Source organism: Petaurus breviceps, unplaced genomic scaffold (assembly GCF_028583685.1).
Source record: "Petaurus breviceps papuanus isolate PSGF00001 unplaced genomic scaffold, PetGlider_PUasm1.0 220, whole genome shotgun sequence".
In the NCBI taxonomy this organism is placed as follows: Eukaryota; Metazoa; Chordata; class Mammalia; order Diprotodontia; family Petauridae; genus Petaurus; species Petaurus breviceps.
Genome location: NW_027185876.1, coordinates 3,730,796 through 3,750,070, shown reverse-complemented (window position 1 = coordinate 3,750,070; position 19,275 = coordinate 3,730,796). Strand labels below are relative to the sequence as shown.

Here is a 19,275-nt window from a genome sequence, read left to right as displayed (position 1 = left end):
CCCCCATCTCAGTTCAGGTGCTACCAGCCAGGTGCTTCTATTAATTCTTCCCAATTACTCTGTATTTGCTTTTAGTACATTTAACACTTTTTGGTGTACATCTTCTTCTCTCCAAATAAAATGTATGTTCCTCAAGGGCAGGGACCTTTTTGTTTTTTTTTTGTTTGTTTTGTAGTCTCAGGACCTAGGACAGCCCCAGGGCACAAAGTGGATGCCCAATAAATGCTTGTTGAATTTAACTGAATTCTTTGAATTCACAAGGAAAAGTCAATGTTGTGTGTGAAAGATTAGACATACAAGCCACTCATATTAGGATCTATTGGAACCTATTTAGATTAGATTAGATTAGATTAGGACCTATCAGGGCTGGCCATCAGGGTTTTTGTGTTTAGATCAACATTGAGAAGTTTAGTTAGGATTATCTAGTTAATGTCTTCATTAGGATTAACTAGTCATTGTCCTCATAATCATATACGTGTGTATACACACGCATACATGTGTGCATATACATACATGCATGTGTGTATGTGTGTTTGTATATGTATATGTATGTATATTTATTTATTGCTGTGTCAGCTTGTGGAGCTTTATGAAATTACTCCTCTTACGGAAGAGAAAAGAATGGAAATCTGGTGCTTTAGGGACTTTGTGGAGAGAGAGATAATCAGTTTTGGACAAAGTTAGAGAATATTTCTACATTAGCAGGAGTGTCCCTCCATTAACAAATGAGTTTTTAAAGAAGCTATGACGTGCTTACTATGTGATAAGCAATATGGTGAGTGCTGGGAGGGAAAATGCCAAAGTGAAATAGTACCTGTGGTACCTGCCCTCGAGGAGGATATATTTTAGTAGCAGAAAACAAAGCACAAAAGGAGTGGTGTGGTCAAGGAAAGCTGTTTTGGTCTGGGAATTTCCAGGAATGGTGATTGAAACAGTGTGATAATGTGAACTTGATCAGTTCTTAGGTCAAGAAGTGGGGGAAGAGGGAAGGTGGGGAATGAGTGGCAATGATAGAGTGTAAAATAACCAAAGTGAGGATAAGGATGGATGCCCCCACATCTGGGCTAGGACAGATAACTATTGAGATGGAATGCTGGAAGCATTTTTATTCTTATAAGGAGATATGTAACTCACCCTACCAAAAAGTGAATCCTTCTGCAAATATCAACAACCACTTTACTAAACAATGGGTCGATTCATAGCATTCATTGAGCCCCTGGTGTGGATTCTTGATATATTCTCTACTCTCTATCTCCCTTATATCAATAGCATGTTGTCCCCTTCACCCCCTAGATCAGTGGTTCTCAAAGGGTGATCTATGTAATCCTTGGGGACTCAGACACTTTGAAGGGGTACATGAATTAAAAACTTATTTTCATAATAATACTAGTATGTTGTTTACCTATTAAAGTACTCCTTGTTTTCCAACTACATCTGTGTGAAGTCAGATTTTCTTCATGTACTTGAACCAAAACAATGCAGTGCAACAATTGAATGCAGAGACAAATAGAAGAAACCACTGTCTTCTATTAAGCCAAACATTAAGGAGATTTTCAAAACTATGTAAAATAATGCTATTCTCATAAATGTTTTCTTTGTGAAAATATACTTATTTTTCAGTAAAGTATGTTATTTATATTCACTTGAAATTGGCTCATTGTTATTTTTTAATGAATTCATAAATGAACAAAATTTGTCAGTTTTGATTTCTAATATTAGAAATGCTGATAGATATAGCCCATGTGAACAAAAACGTTGGGCGGGCATCCTCAATAATTTTTAAAAGTTGTAAGAGGGTCCTGAGATCAAAAGTTTGAGAACTATTCCTCCAGAGTAAGGGAAAAATACAAAGGATCTACAAATATATAGGCTAAGAAATAGCATCAATTCAATTCAACATTTCTTAAACACCTACTATGTATAAGTTGCAAAATTATCTACTGAGGTTACCCCACAAAGACAAAAATTGAGTGACTTCAAGGGACTTTCATTCTACTTAGGGGGTGGTGAGAATACAGCATGTATCTGAAAATATAAGTAAATTCAAAGCAATATCTAGAGGGAGGTAGCTGATAACTCAAGGAAAGGCAGGGAAATGCCAGAAAGGCATTCCAAAGGACCCTAACACAGATCACAACCCATCTATGGGCTTAGCAGAGCAGCCACAGACACTCGTCTATAGCACCTAAAGTGATATGAACTGTCCAGGGTCTCACAGTTATTAATGTGTCAGGGGCAGTATCTGAACTTCATGCCAAAACCAGCATTCTTACCTGCCCTATCTCATTATCCCTCTTTACTATGATGCTGACCTCTTTAGCAACGTCTGACTCAGTGGGATAAAATGATAAATCAAGGAAGGAACACAATTTTTGTTCATTTTGAGAGTGATTCATTCATTAGTTATACAATCAAGGTGCAGTTGCCAAAATAAAAATTTTGGACCAGGGATCTATTATAAGTCGTAATTTTGATAGTGGGCTTAATGATAGGTAACCAGTTTCAAAGCCTCAAGACCTGAGCCATCCAGACATTCCACAGTTCAAATGCTGGTCAACCTTAAAGTTGCTCTCAAGAAAGCAACAGCAAAATTATAATATGGAGTCTTAAAAAGACTTTTAGCATAAAAGAAAACCACATACATGGAAACCTATTTAGATGATTCTTTATCTAGAGATGTGTCATATTTAATGGCTTTAATCACTGTCTTTATATACAGTATGGATTGTTCTGTGGTATATTTATCTAATGTAGCCTTATATGATTGTACTTGAGTCATTTCAACTGTGCCTGGCTCTTTGTGACTTCATTTGAGGTTTTCTTGGCAAAGATACTAGAGTGGTCTTTCTCTAGTTCATCTTACAGATGAGGAAACTGAGGAAAATGGGGTTAAGTGACTTGCCTAGGGTCACACAAGCTAGAAGTATCTGAGGCCATATTTGAATTCAGAAAGATAAGTCTTCCTGACTCTAGACCTGGAACTCCATTCACCTAGTTGCCCCTCCTTATATGATAGGATACTCCAAATTATAAATGTAAAAAAATTGGATTTCTTTTTCTTTTCTGTTATCCCAAAGAAAGCTGTATGTAGCTTTCAACAGCTGGAGCTATGATGTGAAGATTTGGCACCCATCTGTTTGGAATGATCTTTGGCTAATCTAGAGTGAATTCTACAGTACTAACTCTAGACTGGTGAATTCCAGTATGGCCTTGAGTTTTAAGTGACAGGAGGGTCTCTTCCTTTTTCTCTGTATTTCCATGCATTAGAATGGTGCATATAGATCACTCAGACTGGCAAGAAGCCCAGCATTGCCATCATCAGGTGATAACTCATCTGAATCATGCTGCCTTAGCAAAATATGAGTAGGGGAACAGGCAGCACCTGCCCCAGGTACCTCTGGCACAGGCTGGAACCTTAATCACTTGCATGAGTTGACAGATGGAAAAAATCAACCCACTAAGTACTCATCTGCTTACCATGAGGGCAGAGAAAACACCTGCAGGATGCATTTGATGGGCTTAGCACCTCCCCCACCAATGACCTCAGGAAAAAAATGAGCTTGCCCTAGACATGCTGACAAGTTCATTCATGGTTCTAGGCAAGAAAACCTAAACTTGTCAAGTATCTTTTTCTCTCATCTTAGCCAGGTGATCCCAGGAGATTATGACAAATCGGTTAGACCATACCTTATGTAACTGTACTTATTACCAAACTCCATGACTAATGGAGAGGAACAGACAGATGGCTGATGTATGCAGTCTTTCCCTCTTTTCCTCTGGCTGATGTCAAGCAGTCAAATTTAATCAAGGAAAAATAATTAAGAAAGAGGTCAAAAGCAGACACTGTATTGCCTCCTGTTCAGGGAATCTTTATCTGCTTCATCTGTTTCTGGAGTATTGAGGAAAGAGCATGATCTAGGAATCAGTAGACCTGCTTCAGGTTACTTTGTGACCTGGGGCAAGTCACGTACTCTCTGGCCATCAGTCTCCTCATCACATGATAGGGGCACCAAGAATACCCACACTACCCACCTCAGACTTTTGCCAACTTCAAGGAATGATAAATATATGAGTTATAATGATTATTTCACTGTAGGCAAGGTTATGGTGTGAAGACTTCTAGCTTGGCCACCAGAAGCAGAGAAATCAGAATGCCAGAGAACATAATATTATGGTCGGGAATGTTCAATTTTTCTCACATGTCAAAGAGCCCAAAGAGGAGAGAAAGAGGTCTTAAGTGAGAACACTTGGTTTTTAATAGGCAGCATCTAGGATTATAAACTCTAGTGGTTCCCTATCACCTCCAGGATAAAATAAAGTAATCCTTTTCACATTGCAACTTTCCCCATTGTGGTTTCCATATATCATGGGTGGGCATAAGAAATTAAATGGGAATTTGGGGGGAGTTTTGAGGAAACCACAGATGACACAGAAAAAGTTTAGAAACTCAGAAATGCATAAAATATATGTATGGTATTATATAATATCAATATATTTTATCTTTTAATACCATAATAATTCAGATTTTTCTGGTACAAAGGCAGGGCCAAAAAAATCTACATGGATTTTCTGAAGAACAGGGGCACCATATCCCTAACCCTCACAATATGGAAGGGGTAGCCATATAAAAGTCCTGTTTGGCATTTAAGCTGGCCCCTTCCTGCCTTTCCAATCTTTTTATATTTTACTCCCCTCCACATATAATATGATTCAGCAGCACTGACCTGTTTGCTGTTGCTAAAGCAAGACACATCTACGGATTCCAGGCATTTTCACAGGCTGTTTCCTATGCCTGGAATGCCCCTCCCCCATCTCCTCACTTCTCTGGTTTCCTTCAGGTACTAGCTATAATCCCATCTTCTATAAGAATCATATTCTGATCCCCATTAATTCTTGTGCCTTCCCTCTGTGGATTATCCCAATTTATTTTGTGCATATATTGTTAATATGTAATTGTTTTCCTATTGTATCCTCTATTAGACTGAGGTCTTTAAAAGCAAGGGCTGTCTTTTTGCCTTTCTTTTTACCCCAGGGCTTAGCCCAAATGCTTAGTCCAGTGCCTGGAACATAGGTGGTGCTGTGGACACAGTACTGGACCTAGAGTCAGGAAGGCTCATCATCCTAAGTTCAAATCTGGTCTCAGATACTTACTAGCTGTGTGACCCTGGGTGAGTCACTTACTTCTGCCTCAGTTTCCTCATCCATAAAATGAGTTGGAGAAGAAAATGGCAAACCACTCCAGTATCTTTGCCAAGAAACCCCAAATGGGGTCACAAAGAGTAAACACAACTGGAAAAACAACTGAACATAATAAATGTTTGTTGAATAACCAACCTACATTTTGCCAAGGATCACCAATGCAGGTCAGCACTTTTCTCTGCAACTTAGAGAAAGATCCCTGGAGCACTAAGAGGTTAAATGATTTGTACTACTTGTAAACACACATGTGTGTACACATGTGCGTATATACGCATATGTGCACATATATGTCGATATATACATGGGTGTATATTCATGTAATAAAATTATAAGTAAACAATAAATTAAAGAATTCTAGGAGGCAAATATATGAATATAGAGTGTAATATGTATGTATGTATATATGTATGTATGTGTGTGTATGTATGTATATCTCCTGCCCCCCAAGCCCATATGGGACTTTCTCCTTTTTGGGAGAGATGAATGAATGCCCTGCCCTGCATGAGGTGTGGGACAGAGTTGAGGGGAAGAAGGAGCTTCAGTTCTGGGGTGTCATTTTTTTGGGATTATCCAGTGAAAGTTCCCTTGAAGTGTCTCTTCAGGACTCTTCGGGGTGAGTCCCCAGTGGAATTCATCAAGCTTAAATTCTTCTTCAATCAAAGTTGCTTTCTGTCCTCTGAGTGTTCTGGCACTCATGGCTTCTAACTTCAAGAGTGAAGATGGAAGAGGTTAATTCCCCTTCAGGATGCTGAAGGAAAAGACTCTGGGAAGACATAGGAGGAACTGGCCAGCTCCATCATGGCCCCATGCCCAAGTGACTTTGGAGAATCTTCCCTTATGTTCAATTCAAGACCCTGTCTCTTGATTGAGCTGAACTTCTTTACTTTGCATTACCTGGGATACATTTTCTGATTTCTGTTTTGCTATGGTTTGGATAAATGGGTTCCTTTGCTATTTGCTTTGTGTTTTCAGTGTGGAACTAGCACTAGGTAGGGAAGGAATCAAAACTTAGATGTAGAGTTTGGAGTCTTCCTTCCACCAAAATGACAAAGCGATCAAATGTTAGCTCAAACTCTATCATATATACCCGCAACAAGCAACATTTAAGGGAGCAGACTTTCTCCCTCTGGGGAGAACAGTGATGACCTCTGACCCTAACCTCCTACTCCCCTTCCTGAAGGAATGAGAATCTTCCTTGGAGAAGGGTACAGGGGAGAAGAGGCTAGAAATGTCTATTGTGCCTCCTTTGGAGGCATACACAATGATAAAAGACGGCAAAACACACACACACACACACACACACGAGGTGGCAATATAGCATAGTGAATGGAGAGCTAGTCATAGAACCAGGAAGACCTGAGTTCAAGTCCCATTAGTATGTATTGGGGAAATGACAACCCTTCAGTGTCCAGGGAAATGCTTTAAGGTTATATGTTGGAGGGAAGCAACATGTTTTGGAAAGGGCTTTCTTCACTCTGGAGCTCCCTAGACTCATAAATCCCAGTCTCAAACTCCATATATCCACCATCCCACCTTGCATCTAATCATATATATGTATATATATATATATATGCATCCCATATATATATATACATATATATATATATAAATGCAGCTTTCAACCTTATTATCCTAATGATCCTCAAGGTAGCTAAAAGTTCTACAATTCCAAGATGAGTCTGTTCATCCTTTGCTGTTAGAGGACAATGACAAATTTACAGGCAGAAATGAGCACCATAGAGACAGGAGACATGATTTGACCCCATGATAGAGTCTGTGGAAAATTTTGAGTTTTCTTGTACATTATTTCCATTAAATTATGTCATATAGCCTCTGATTAATCACTTCTATATTTTGCTCATGTATCTAGTTTCCTCTAACAAAATGTCTAGCTGAGGAACTCAGTGGAAAAATTTTTTTATTAACTTCTCAATAAGGCAAAGAAAACAACTTATTTCTTTATCATGTTTGTGGTATTTAGAATCCCAAAGTGGGCCAAACCAAGCATAAAAATTAACACCGAACCTAAAAGAAATCTGACCAACTTGAAAAGAAGTTGGTTAGAGGGCAATGGAAAATTTAATAAAAGTGAAAAATTTGGCCCACAGCACTGATTTTGACAGACGTGATACAAACAGTTAAGGGACAAGACAGAGCCCCAATTGTTTCAGCCTTTTAGGTGAGTGTTTACAAGCAGCAGGCTACCATGTTATTGATGTGACTGTCCCTAACACGCTGAAAATGTCATAACTTTCCTCAAAGCTAAGCCCAGGAATCCTAAAGACCCTTGTTCTATTGGGAAATAAGATTAAGTGATTGGGTCCTTCAGTATACATCCTGGAGGTTTGGGCCCTGGAATAAGACTTCCAAGTTTGATATGATTCCTGCTCAATGCCTCAGATGAAAAGTGAGAGGGTTGCAGGGGACTGGGGACCCAAGATCATATGTAGGACCCCAGACCATAGCTGGGACCCCAGAGGGCCTCTGGCTTTTGAGGGGTAGAAGCATCAACCTTCATTCCAGGAGCAGCTGTGGGCAGCATCCAGACCTTCTTGGTTTTCCCTCAATTTGACTCAAGGAGTCCCCAGAGATTCTCCCTGATTATGACCTCCCCGGGAATCTGGGCTTCTTTTTTTTAAAGCTGATTGTGGTTATTGCTTTTACTTATTCTGAGGGGAGCTCTGAAATTTAGCAGAGACTTTGTGTGCATTTATGGAGGGGAGGGAGTGACTTTCTCTTAAACCTGTCAGCCTGGGCATCACTTACCTCATCTGTGAAAGGAAAGATTTGGACAAGCTGGCCTCTGAGGTCCAGCTAGGCCAGCCTTCTCATTTTAGAGATGAGGAAACTGAGGCCTAGAAAGGTTTTCTATTACAAGTGATAAATGCGTGTTTGTTTGTTTCTTTTTTTCAATTGAATCAAGTGAATGTTGTTCAGCTGAGTCTGACTCTTCATGACCTTATTTGGGGTTCTCTTGGCAAAGATACCAGAATGGTTTGTCATTTCCTTCCCCAGATCATTTTACAAATGAGGAAACTGAGGCAAACAGAGTTAAGTGACTTGCCCAGGGTCACACACCTAGGAAGTAAGTTTGAGGCCAGATTTGAACTCAGGAAGATCAGTGTTCCTGACTCCAGACCTGGTACTCTAACCATTGCACCACCCAGCCACCCCCAGCCAAGTGATTAGAGTGGACTAATCTAAAAAACAAACTTGCAAGGTAACAGGGTCCAGTGGCAAGAACTCTTGCCTTGGGAATCAGAAGATAGGTGTTCAAAAAATCCTGCTCCTGATAACTTATTACAGGTGCAACCACTGGCACATCATTCTTCTCTCTGGCCTTTCTTTCCCCTCTAGAAAATGGGAATAATTGGACTTGAATTACCTTCTCAGGGGATTACTGAGAGGAAAATGCTTTGTAAACCTTAAAGGACCATGCACATGTGTGCTTATTGTTCCTATCAGCCATTCTCATGATTCATAAATCAGCAAAACGTAAACCTCATAAATTAGCAATTCGCTTAATGCTCTAGGAGCATACCATACTGGGAACAGATCTGGTTCTGAAGTCAGAGGACCTGCGTTCAAATCTCAGTTCTGATGCTTACCTTCTAAATGACTTTAGGCAAGTCAGTTAATCTCTGTTAGTTTAGATGGCCTCTGAGGTCCCTTCAGGCTCTGCTGTTCTGATCCTAATGAATTTTCATGCTTTCCAGGTTTTCCTCTTTACCATCTGCTGCAGACCCAGAGATATAAGAGCTGGAGACCACCTTAGAGATCATCTCTAACCCCCTAATTTGGCAGATGAGGAAACTGAGGCCCAGAAAGAGGCCATTTGTACAAGATCACACTGCTAGGAAATGACAGAGGCAAAATTCACACCCAGGTCTTCTGAATCCAAGTCTAGTGTTTAGAGTGTCTGGAAAGGACCTGCTCAGTTTACAGGTTAGGAAACCAAGTCCCATACTGGTTAGGTCATTTAGGACAATGGATTAAGGGGCTGAAAGGGCCTCAGAAGCCATCTAGCACACCCCCCTCCTTTTCCAGATAAAGTAACAGGCTCAGGAAATTGAAGACACTCAGGACCATAGGATTATAGATTAAAAGCTGGAAGGGTCCTCAGGGTCCCAGAGGCCATCTAAGTGATTCTCTCATTATACAGATGAGGAAACTGTGGTCTACAAAGGTGTCAGTGTTCTTTCTATCACCACTGATAAATGTCTGTTGTTTTTTCTTTCTTTGTTTTTTCACTTGGAACAATAACTGTAATTTCTCTTGAATAGAACCATTCTCTGACAACAGAAAGGGGCAGGTAGGTGGGTCAATGAATAGAGCGCCAGGCCTGGATCATCTTCCTCAATTCACACCCAGCCTCAGATACTAGCTGTGTGATCCTGGGTAAGTCACTTAACCCTATTTGCCTCAATTTCCTTAACTGTAAAAATAAGCTGAAGAAGGAAATGGCAAACTAGTCCAGTATCTTTGCCAAGAACACCCCCAAATGGGGTCTTGAAGAGTTGGATGTGACTTAAAAAAATGATTGAACAACTGACAACAGGAGCCAGACCCAAGAAAATGAGATAGCCCTCCCCCTCCCTTTAGTTAGATGCTTGAGCAAGGAAAGGGGCCTAAATGTACATTTATTTTGGAGCCTGTACCTCCAGGTGAGACCTAAATCATACTATGAATAAAACTTGCCCTTATTCAACCTGTCCCATCCCAGAGCAGAATCCTACATTTAAATAAATAACTACATTTCCTTCTGCACATAAACTGTTTTACTGTAAACACATATTTAGACTACATAGACCACAAAGTCACTTTAAAAAATAGAAACGGGTGTCAGCTAGGAAATAGAAACTCTCTTAGAAACAAAACATTCTATCTTTTGTCATCGATACCCTTTAATTACCAGGAGACTGCCGGAGAGGCTCTCCCCTACGGTATCCCCTTGGTTCAGTTAAAGACTTTGGAGAAGGCAGCGAGATATAATGGAAAGAGCATTAGTCTTAGAATCACAGGTGATAGTTGTTGTCATTCAGTCGTTTCAGTCATATCCAACTCTTCATGACCCCATTTGGAGTTTTCTTGGCAAAGACACTGGAATGGTTTGCCATTTTTTTTAATCCAGGTCATTTTAAAGATGAAGAGGCTGAAGCAGAGTTAAGTGACTTGCCCAGGGTCACACATCTAGGAAGTGTCTGAGGCCAAATTTGAACTCAGATCCTCCTGACTAAAGGGCCAGTGCTCTATCCATTGCTCCACCTAGCAGCTGTGGTGGTGATAGTAGCAGTAGCAGTAACAATAGTAGTGGTAGCAGCAGCAGCAGCAGCAGCAGTAGTAGTAGTAGGAATATCTATCCACTGTACCACCTAGCTGCTCCTAAATCACAAGATCTCTGATGCTTATTTGCTGTGTGACCTTGGGCAAGTCAATAATAACAATAGTAATAACTAACATTTATATAGTGCTTACTATGTACCAGGTACAGTATTAAGCACTCTCTCTGCTTCGGTTTCCTCCTCTGAAATAAGAGGTTAGACTAGATGGCCTCCAAGATCCTTTCTAATTCTAGACCTACAGCTCTCTAAGACTTTCTAGTTTTACTGTTTCCCTTTTGCTAATTTTACAGGCTTCCACACTTGGGGAGATGATTGAAAAGCAGTCACAGGAAATATAATATGACTTTAAAAGAGGTGAGTTTGAAATGGGTAGCCCTGCAAGTGGTTTCTGAATGTCTGGGTTCAGGTCTGTGATGAAATGAAGCTTTCTTTCCCCTCCCAAGGGCACCATTGCAAAAGAACCATGGAAAATGAAAACTTCATAGCTTTCAGGAAAGAGCAGGGGCTTCAGTGAGTGGTTTGCCCTTAACGTAAGCTTCTTCTCCCATGTATCTCCAGGATGCTTCCAGCTTCCAGCCCTTTGGGTATGCCTTTCAAACTAACTTCCATTTCCTCAAGGAAACAGGATCTTCTTCCCATATTTGATTCCCAGGTTAAAGCTAATTAACTGGGGCAGGAAGCGGGAGGGGGGGGATTAATATTATATAACAATTGCCTATCCTTTCTCAAGTGTTATTTACTGCTTATTCTTTCCTGTGCTTTGTAAACATGGAAATGAGTTGGAGAATTTGTGTTTATTTTTTTTCCCTCCCTCAGCTGGAACAGAATGGGTCTCTACCTAAATTATGCAAATAAATAAAACTCTACTTCCCGAAACCTGGGACTTCCCATAGAATTTCCCAATAAAGTTTCTCCCTACTTTGTAAACCATTGCAATTTTGCTCCGATGTTCCCTTTTCAAATCATTTTGTCTCTCCTCCTCCCTGTCCCTCCCCCCAATCATCTGGACCCAATTTACAAACCCCAAACTGCCCAGGAATTTATGCAGGGCCTTTTCTCTGAAAGTCTGGAAGGGGAGTGAATACCAGACAAGAAGAGACCAGGAGCAGAAGGAACAGCCTTAATCCATGAAGTTGGTCACAACTTAGAAATAGCAACACTAAGCAGGGAGTAGCTTCAGGGTGTCCTGAGGAGGTATGGGATGGTGGAAGGGAAGAGAAGAGAGGGAGAAGATTAGGGGGAGGGGGAAGGAGGAGATGAGGAGAGGAGAGGAGAAGTAGGAAGAAGAGGAGGAAGAGGACAGTGAGGAGAAAAAAAAGAGGGGAAAGAGGAGGAAGCTAAGTTGCTTAAATAATTGTAATATAATTCAAAGATGGTGGCAGCTAAGTGGTGCCGTGGACAGTGTCAGATCTGGAGTCAGGAAGACTAATTTTCATATGTTCATATCCAGCCTCAGATACTTTCTAACTGTGTGACCCTGGGCAAGTCACTTAACCCTGTTTGCCTCAGTTTCTCATCTGCAAAATGACCTGGGGAAGGAAATGGCAAACCACTCCAATATCTTTGCCAAGGAAACCCCAAATGGGGTTATGAAGAGTCAGACATGACTAAAACATGACCAAACAACAACAAAATTCAAAGATAGCGGGCATACCCAGAGAAACTCCTCTGGATCTGAGTTTGTTTGGGGGGCAGGGTGGCAAACATGAAAGAGGAGAGTCCTTGGTCTCCTCAACCCCATTTACAGCTTCCATAACATGCCTGTCAACAGATGGAGTAGTCATGGACCAGGAAAGACTTACATTCTACCATCAGAGGGCTCAGGCACATAGAAGCTAACCAGAATCCTGACAAAATGCAATATAGGTCTCATGTAGCTGTGTCTCTGCCCTCACCCCTTATTTCACAGGCCACTGAACTTGAATGTTACTTAGAGCCTTGTGATCTGTAAAACAGGGATAATACTTACCTTGCAAGATTCTGGGGAGAATCAAATGAGATATGTCTGGTAAAGGGTTTTGCAAACCTTAAATCTCCAAATTGAAGTTATCACTAAAGGTCATAAAGCTAGACCTACAAGGGACCTCAGAGGTCATCTAGTTCAATGCCCTCATTTTACACATGGGGAAACTAAGGCCCAAAGAGCTTAACCAAATCCACCCCAGATCTCACAGGTAGTAAGCATTAGAGATAGGATAGAAATATAAATCTTTTGATACCAGAGTCAGCCAGACCATAAGGTCCTTAGTGGTCAACTAGTCCAAACCCAAATTTTAAACATGAGGAAACTGAGGTCAACTGTTCAATTCAGTTCAATAATAGCTATCATTTATTAAGTGGCTACATAATGGCAGGTACCATGGAGGAAGGGAAGGAAAGAAATTTCTTATGTGACAGGCTCTGTTTTAAATCAACAACAACAAAAAATTACAAATAATATTTCATTTGATATAACAACCCTGGGAGGTAAGTGCTATTATCATACTCATTTTATAGTTGAGGAAACTGAGGCAGAGGTTAGGTGACTTGCCCAGGGTCACACAGCTAGTAAGTGACTGAGGCTGAATTTAAACTCTGGTCTTCCTAAGTGGAGACCTAGGACGTTATTCACTGCACCACTTAGCTGCCTCATGCCAAGGTAGGCACTGGGGTTATAGAATGACAAGCAGAAACTTCCTGCCTTCAAGAAGTCAGTGCAATACCTGCAAAGGTTGTCTTTGATATGGACTTCCAGCTGGGAATTGTCAGATGTGACTGAGCACTCCTAGGAAGTCCTTATCTTAAACAACCATTTTTCTAGGAAATTAATTTCTGAAAGTAGTTTTTCTTTCACCCTTAAGTTCCATGACCCCACAAACCACATATTTCCCTCTCCATCTCTCTTTCTTTATTTTTTCTTGGTCTCAGACTTTACTGTAGGCTGGGGGAGGGAGAAGAAAAGGCTTCTCTCCCAAAGACTTTGCAATTAGGAACAAATTTTGAGAATAAATGAAAGACAGAAACAGAAGGTTGTAGACTCCCTTCACCACCACCTCCATCCATCCCAGTTCAGGTCTCTGCCATTTTCTTCCACACCAGCGATGAAGTACAAATTTGCACACATCCACGCTGCCCCCGTGATTGACGGACATTTCTAAATTTATTCACAACCTTTACCCTCGGTTCTGACAACCTCATGACCCCTAGAGAGTTAGCTCGCTAGCATCTACTGGTCTGCCCCCATCCTTTCCGGTTAACCTGATGCATGGGCTACGTCTTTGTTGCAAAGGCTTATCTCAGCATTCAGTATCCCCTCTCCACTCCCGTGCAAGAGACAAACTGATTTGCAACATTGAGAATTCAAAAGAAACCCCTTTCCAAGGAGAACTGAGAAGTATCCTGTCGACCCACTACCCTTTGAGTCCAAGGTGGTCTGAGGGTGGGGTGAGAGACAGCCAACACGCAGAACTCTAAAGAACCAGGGGAATCACAATTAATTCAGCTACATCAGGCCCCTTCAATTTTCCCCGGGTGCTGAGCTCCGCCCTCCTTCCTCCCTTCCCCCTAACCCGCCCAGTTTCTCCCGCTTCTAAGTCCCAAATGACAGTAGAAGCGCAGAGAACCGGGCGAGTTCGTGCCGTTTGCCTGTAGTGACGGAAGGTGAGTTCGTAAAAGGAGATTACAGATCACACTTTAAGTTGCAAACCAGCATGAGTCAGACTGACTTAGGGTTATCGCTCCCTCACTCCTCAGCCCCTTTCTACAAAGGACTTGGAACCTGGGGCCCAAAACTGATTGGGAATCCATAGCCCGAGAGAGAAGCACAAAGCCTCGGGCAGACGCACCAAGGAGAGGGGCAGGGAGGGAGTAGGGACGTAAGGGGGATGGAAGATAGGGGTGAACGAGAAGGGGAAGAAACAGACCAGAGGGGGAAAAGAAAAGAAGATAGGGGAGAGCAAAAAGAGAAAGAGGAAAGAAGACAGAAAGAGAAAGAAAAGGGGAAGAGAGAAAGGAGGCAAAGAAAAAGAAGAAGAGGAGAGAGGTAAAGAAAAGACAGAAGAGAGGAAGATAGAAGAAGGGAGAGCAAAATGAGACAAAAGAGGAAGAAGAGACTGAGAGGGGAAAAGAAGAAGGAAGAGAGGAATAAGGGAAGGGAGAGAGCGCAAGAAGAGAGAAGGGAGATTGGGGAGGGGAGGGAGGGAGGAGGTAGGCAAGCCCACGGGAGCCAGATGCATCTCCCTGCAGGGACCAGAGCCAGTTTCCTTTTCCTCCCGCTCAAATGATGGTTTTAACATAAACTGTCTGAGATATCCTCTGGCAGGGACTCTCTTTCAAACATGGTATTTTACAAATTGAAAAGACAAGGGGAATGCCACAGCTGCCCTGCGGCTCCCACGCCAGAAAGTGACAGGGAGTCGGAGCGCAGACCGCCTCCAGGCGCACAGGAAGAACCCAGCTTGGAGACTGTCTGCCTGCTCTCCTGCCCTTCTGCCCTACGCTTCCCGGGGCGGGCGCTGCTACTTACGTGATCGTGATCACCGTGGGGAAGACCTTTCCACGCCTTGTCCTGTGGGCTCCTAAATGCATTTGTATGCATCTGTCCAAGCAGCGAAGTGCTAACCGAAAACAGAAGCCAACTCCACACTGCTGGAGATGCAGGTACTGTCCATGAAAAGGGGGAAAAGAATTACAAGAAAAAATGAGGATGCTTCAAAACAAAACAAGCAAAACTTTCTAACAACTTGCCAAGGGAAAAAATAAAGCAGCCCTATCGGAGCAAAATAGGGAACCGGGAAAGCTCCACGCTGGTTGACAGACCCAGGGGAATGGCTCTCCCCAGGGCCAGTCGCCAGGAGAGCTAGGGAGAGCTCAGGGTCCCGGGCAGAAGGAAAGCAGCCGGCAGCATCAATAGCGAGCGCCGCACGCCACCAAGCAAGCCCTGGAGTTCACTTGTGGTTCAGAGGCGACTCGGCGACTCCAGAGGAGCTCTCTGCACTGGGCTGAGGAGGAGGGAAGAGGGGAGGGAAGGAGATTGGGGGTGGGGGAAGTCCTTGGATCTGGGGAAGGAACCAGTGCCCAAACTGAGACACACACACGTACGTACACACACATACACCACAACTGCAATCAGGTCGGTGGAAGGGGGCTGGTGGCCACTGCGAGGAGGAGGCTTTCAGCGCCGAGTGCCGCCCGGGCCGGCTGCTTCTCTTTGGGGAGGAGAGGAGCAAATCCGGCTGGTGTTAAATTTCACCGCTTGCGGACTGGCAATGACATCACCAAACAGAGAGCACACCTCCCCCCTACCCCCCTTCCCTTCCACCCATCAACCTTCTCCACCCCCACCGCTCTCCTACCCCGGAGCAGAGCGAGGAGCAGCCCCTGAGCCCTAGCGGACGCCGCTTTGCGGGGCTACCTTGACTGCGCCTGCACCGGCGGGCTGGAGCTGCGCTGCTAGCGGCCAAGCCTGCACCGAGCTACTCCCGCTAGGCTGCACTGTCAGTGAGGGCTCGGTGGTGGGGTGCTTCCTTCCTTTTCCTTCTGTCCTCCTGAATACCAGGCAGTTAGAGCTGCTAGGGAGCTCACTCTTATTTAACAAATGAGGAAACTGAGGCCGAGGGGCGTGATGTGTTTAAGATTACCCCTATCCAATCCGATCTAACAAACATTTATTAAGCACCTACTATGTACAAGAAACTGGGTGGAGAGCTGGAGATTCAATGGTAAAGGGGGGATGGGGAGGGGGGAGTTCCTGCCTTCAAAGGGCATTCATGATGGAGCGGGTAGCTAGTGATACAACACATACTATAATCATATGTGGAGTGAAAATAAGTACACGTAGGGGAATTCAGCCTAATCATTATGAAGTGCTCGCTGTGTAGAGGACACAGTGGTATAAAGGAAAAAAGTTTTCCTAGAAGCCGGGAAGTCCTGTGTTCAAGACCCACAACTGACTTGTAACAGTTGTGTGGTTCTGGCAAAGTCACTTAACCCGTCTGTGACTCTTAAGTTTCAGAGAACGTATGGATCTGCATTAGTAAAAGGAGGAGCTCTCCATTCCATTGAAATCATGGGTCCAATCCTTGTCCATGAGTGAGAGGTACTTTGCTTTAGAACCTGGTAAAAGAAAGAGGAAACAAAACCAAACCAAAAAAACCCAATTCTAGTTTGAATAAAATCATCAAAAGTTTCCAGTAAGTAGCTCTTAGATTTAGAGGCTCCTTAGGAGGGGAGAGAAGGTATCTCCCTTCAGAGTCCCTTTTCAATCAAACACCTTTTAAAAGCAAACATTACTTTCCTGATACTTCTTCATCTCCCCACTACCACACATTTTTTCCCCCGTTGATTTTTCTCCTTGAATTTGTGAACACTTGCAGCCCCTAATTTCAATTCAACATTTCACTAATTTATCTATTTTCCTTACAAATGCACTTATAACAGGTCACAGGACTGAATCTTTCTCTTTGCTGGGAAGATGCCAGGGGTTATACTCTATTTCTTTGCCCTGCCTCCATTTTCTTTTTGCTTCTCTTTTATTCTAAAATACACCTCATTCAGTTACCTTTCCCTTTCAGCAATATCATAGTGGTAAGAATATTGAATTTTGAGTCAGTCAACTTTCTGGAAGGCTTTGAATCTAAATTACCTGCTTTCAATTCCTTGCCCTGTTGCTTACTTGCTGTGTGACCTTTGATAAATTATTTCATCTCTAGGTTTCCTCATCTACAAAAGGAGAAAGTCAGTACTAGACGGCAAGAACTTAGGTGAGAGACAAGGGATTTGCTTCTAGGAAAAGGCATCTTGTGCTCCCTTACTATGTGTTTGAGAGCAGATTCTTTATATCTGCAAAGCCTGAGCTAGCTGCATCTTTAAAATTGCCAGACTGGGATTGTCTCTCAATTTCTTGCAGGGTCCAGGATGGGAAAGCTTTATTCACAAAATGTTTAGGCACCATACACTGAGTTGGGTTTGGGGGAAGGGTTACCTTTCCCCTCTCCCTTTTAGGCCTGTGGCCCCTAGAATTGAGTTTGAGGTTTTGGTCTATTTCATATGTCCTTTTGGGTTCTGGTCTCAACCTATAAGGACTTTTGAGTCAGGATTTCTGGACAGATGTTGCTGTCAGTCCAATTGGGAAGCCCTGAGAAGCCAGGGTTATGGGACTCAAGCCCAGAGAGGCTTTGGATCTTGGTGGAACCATGCTATATAGGAGCTGAGTTGAGCTATGAGCCTAATCCCTCTCCCTAGAGCCTGAGGTAATGCAAGGGAGGGGGTCTATGCCCCCTAAGTATTGGGAGGGGATATTTGTTCTTGTCATATCTTTTAAGTAAATATTCCTTTGTAAAAGCTAATCTGACTGTTGAGTGGTTAAGTGGAACTGGGAGGCAGGGGCCCCCTAAAATTTGGGACCAGTAGCAGTGGGCATTTAAGTCAGTGACAGAGAGACCAAACACCCTTAAACACTCTTAAGTATATTTGAGAATAATGAGGGAAGGATGAAATGCAGCATACTTGGACTACATGTGGTGGGGGCCAGGGTAGTCACTGTTATACACATATTAAGTAAGTATCTACTAGGTAAAAGGAACTAAAGAAACAAAAATGAAGAACAACAAAAATCCCTTTATTCAAGAAGCTTACAATCTATAAGAAAGGCATATATGAAAGAAAAAAAACCACCATAAAGTATGAAATAGTGTTTTAAAATAAAAATTATAAATTAATGAAAAAGTAATAAGCATCCATACCATACCTTTGTGCAGTAACACTACTGGTCCGGGACTAGGAAAATCATGATCACAGGAGAACTGAATAACAGCAACAGACTTTCTAATTTTGATTCTCAGCTCCATCAGGAGCTTGGGCAATTTGATTCTAAAGATGCAATTCAATCCAGAACACATTTATTAAGCACCTATTGTGTATAGAGTATTATACTAAACCAGAGGAAGAGACAAAGTTTAGGTAAAATACAGACCCCTGCCTTCATAGCATTTATAATTTTTTTGCTTGTTTTTTTTTGCCTTTTTGGAGGACAATTGGATTTAAGTGACTTGCCCAAGGTCACATGGCTAGTAAGTATTAAGTGTCTGAGGTGGGATTTCAACTCAGCTCCTCCTGAGTCCAGGGCCAGTGCTCTATTCACTGCACCACCTAGCCACCCAACTTATAATTTTTTTAATAAATAAAATTATACTTCAATTTGTACTCAGAATTCATCAGTTCTCTCTTTGGAGGTGGATAGCATTTTTCATCATTAGTCCTTTAAAATTGTTTTAGATTATTATATTAATCAGAGTAGTTGTCTTTTAATGATCATCTCAATATTTTAATATTGTTTTTTTGTGTGTAAAAATGATCTACTGGTTCTACGCTATTAACTTTATGTCATTTCATGTAGGTCTTTCCAGATTTTTCTGAAACCATTTTCCCTCCCTATTTCTTATAATGCAATATTATTCTATCATAATCATATATCACAACTTCTTTAATCTTTCCCGCATTGGTGGGCATCCTCTCAATTTCCAGTTCTTCAACACCACAAAAAGAACTGCTATAAATACTTCATAATATATAGTAGTAGCTTTCCTTTTTCTTTGATCTCTTTGGAATTCAGATCTCATAGTAATATTGGTAGGTCAAAGATTATGCAGTTTTTAGCCCTTTGGGCAGAGTTCCAAATTGTTCTCATGAAAGGTTGAACCAGTTCACAACTCCCCCAAATATGTACTTATTTATTTATTCATTCATTCATCCATTT

At 42.0% G+C, this 19,275-nt stretch overlaps 1 protein-coding gene across 5 annotated transcripts in view; it reads right to left on the bottom strand.

Moving 5' to 3' along the window:
- Nucleotides 1-16,012, bottom strand: part of COL24A1 (collagen type XXIV alpha 1 chain) — a 380,667-nt gene extending 364,655 nt beyond the window's left edge. The window contains exons 1-2 of one of the 5 annotated variants that reach the window (XM_069094574.1): nt 15,934-16,012; nt 15,046-15,182 (exon numbers count right to left, since the gene is read on the bottom strand). In XM_069094574.1, coding sequence (XP_068950675.1) covers nt 15,046-15,107 — 62 coding nt within the window. In that variant the 5' untranslated portion in view covers nt 15,108-15,182; nt 15,934-16,012. Of the gene's footprint in view, nt 1-15,045; nt 15,183-15,620; nt 15,796-15,874 lie in introns of those variants that run through there. The other 4 variants (XM_069094573.1, XM_069094569.1, XM_069094570.1 and 1 more) reach the window with 4 other exon arrangements.
- Nucleotides 16,013-19,275: the final 3,263 nt, after the last annotated feature.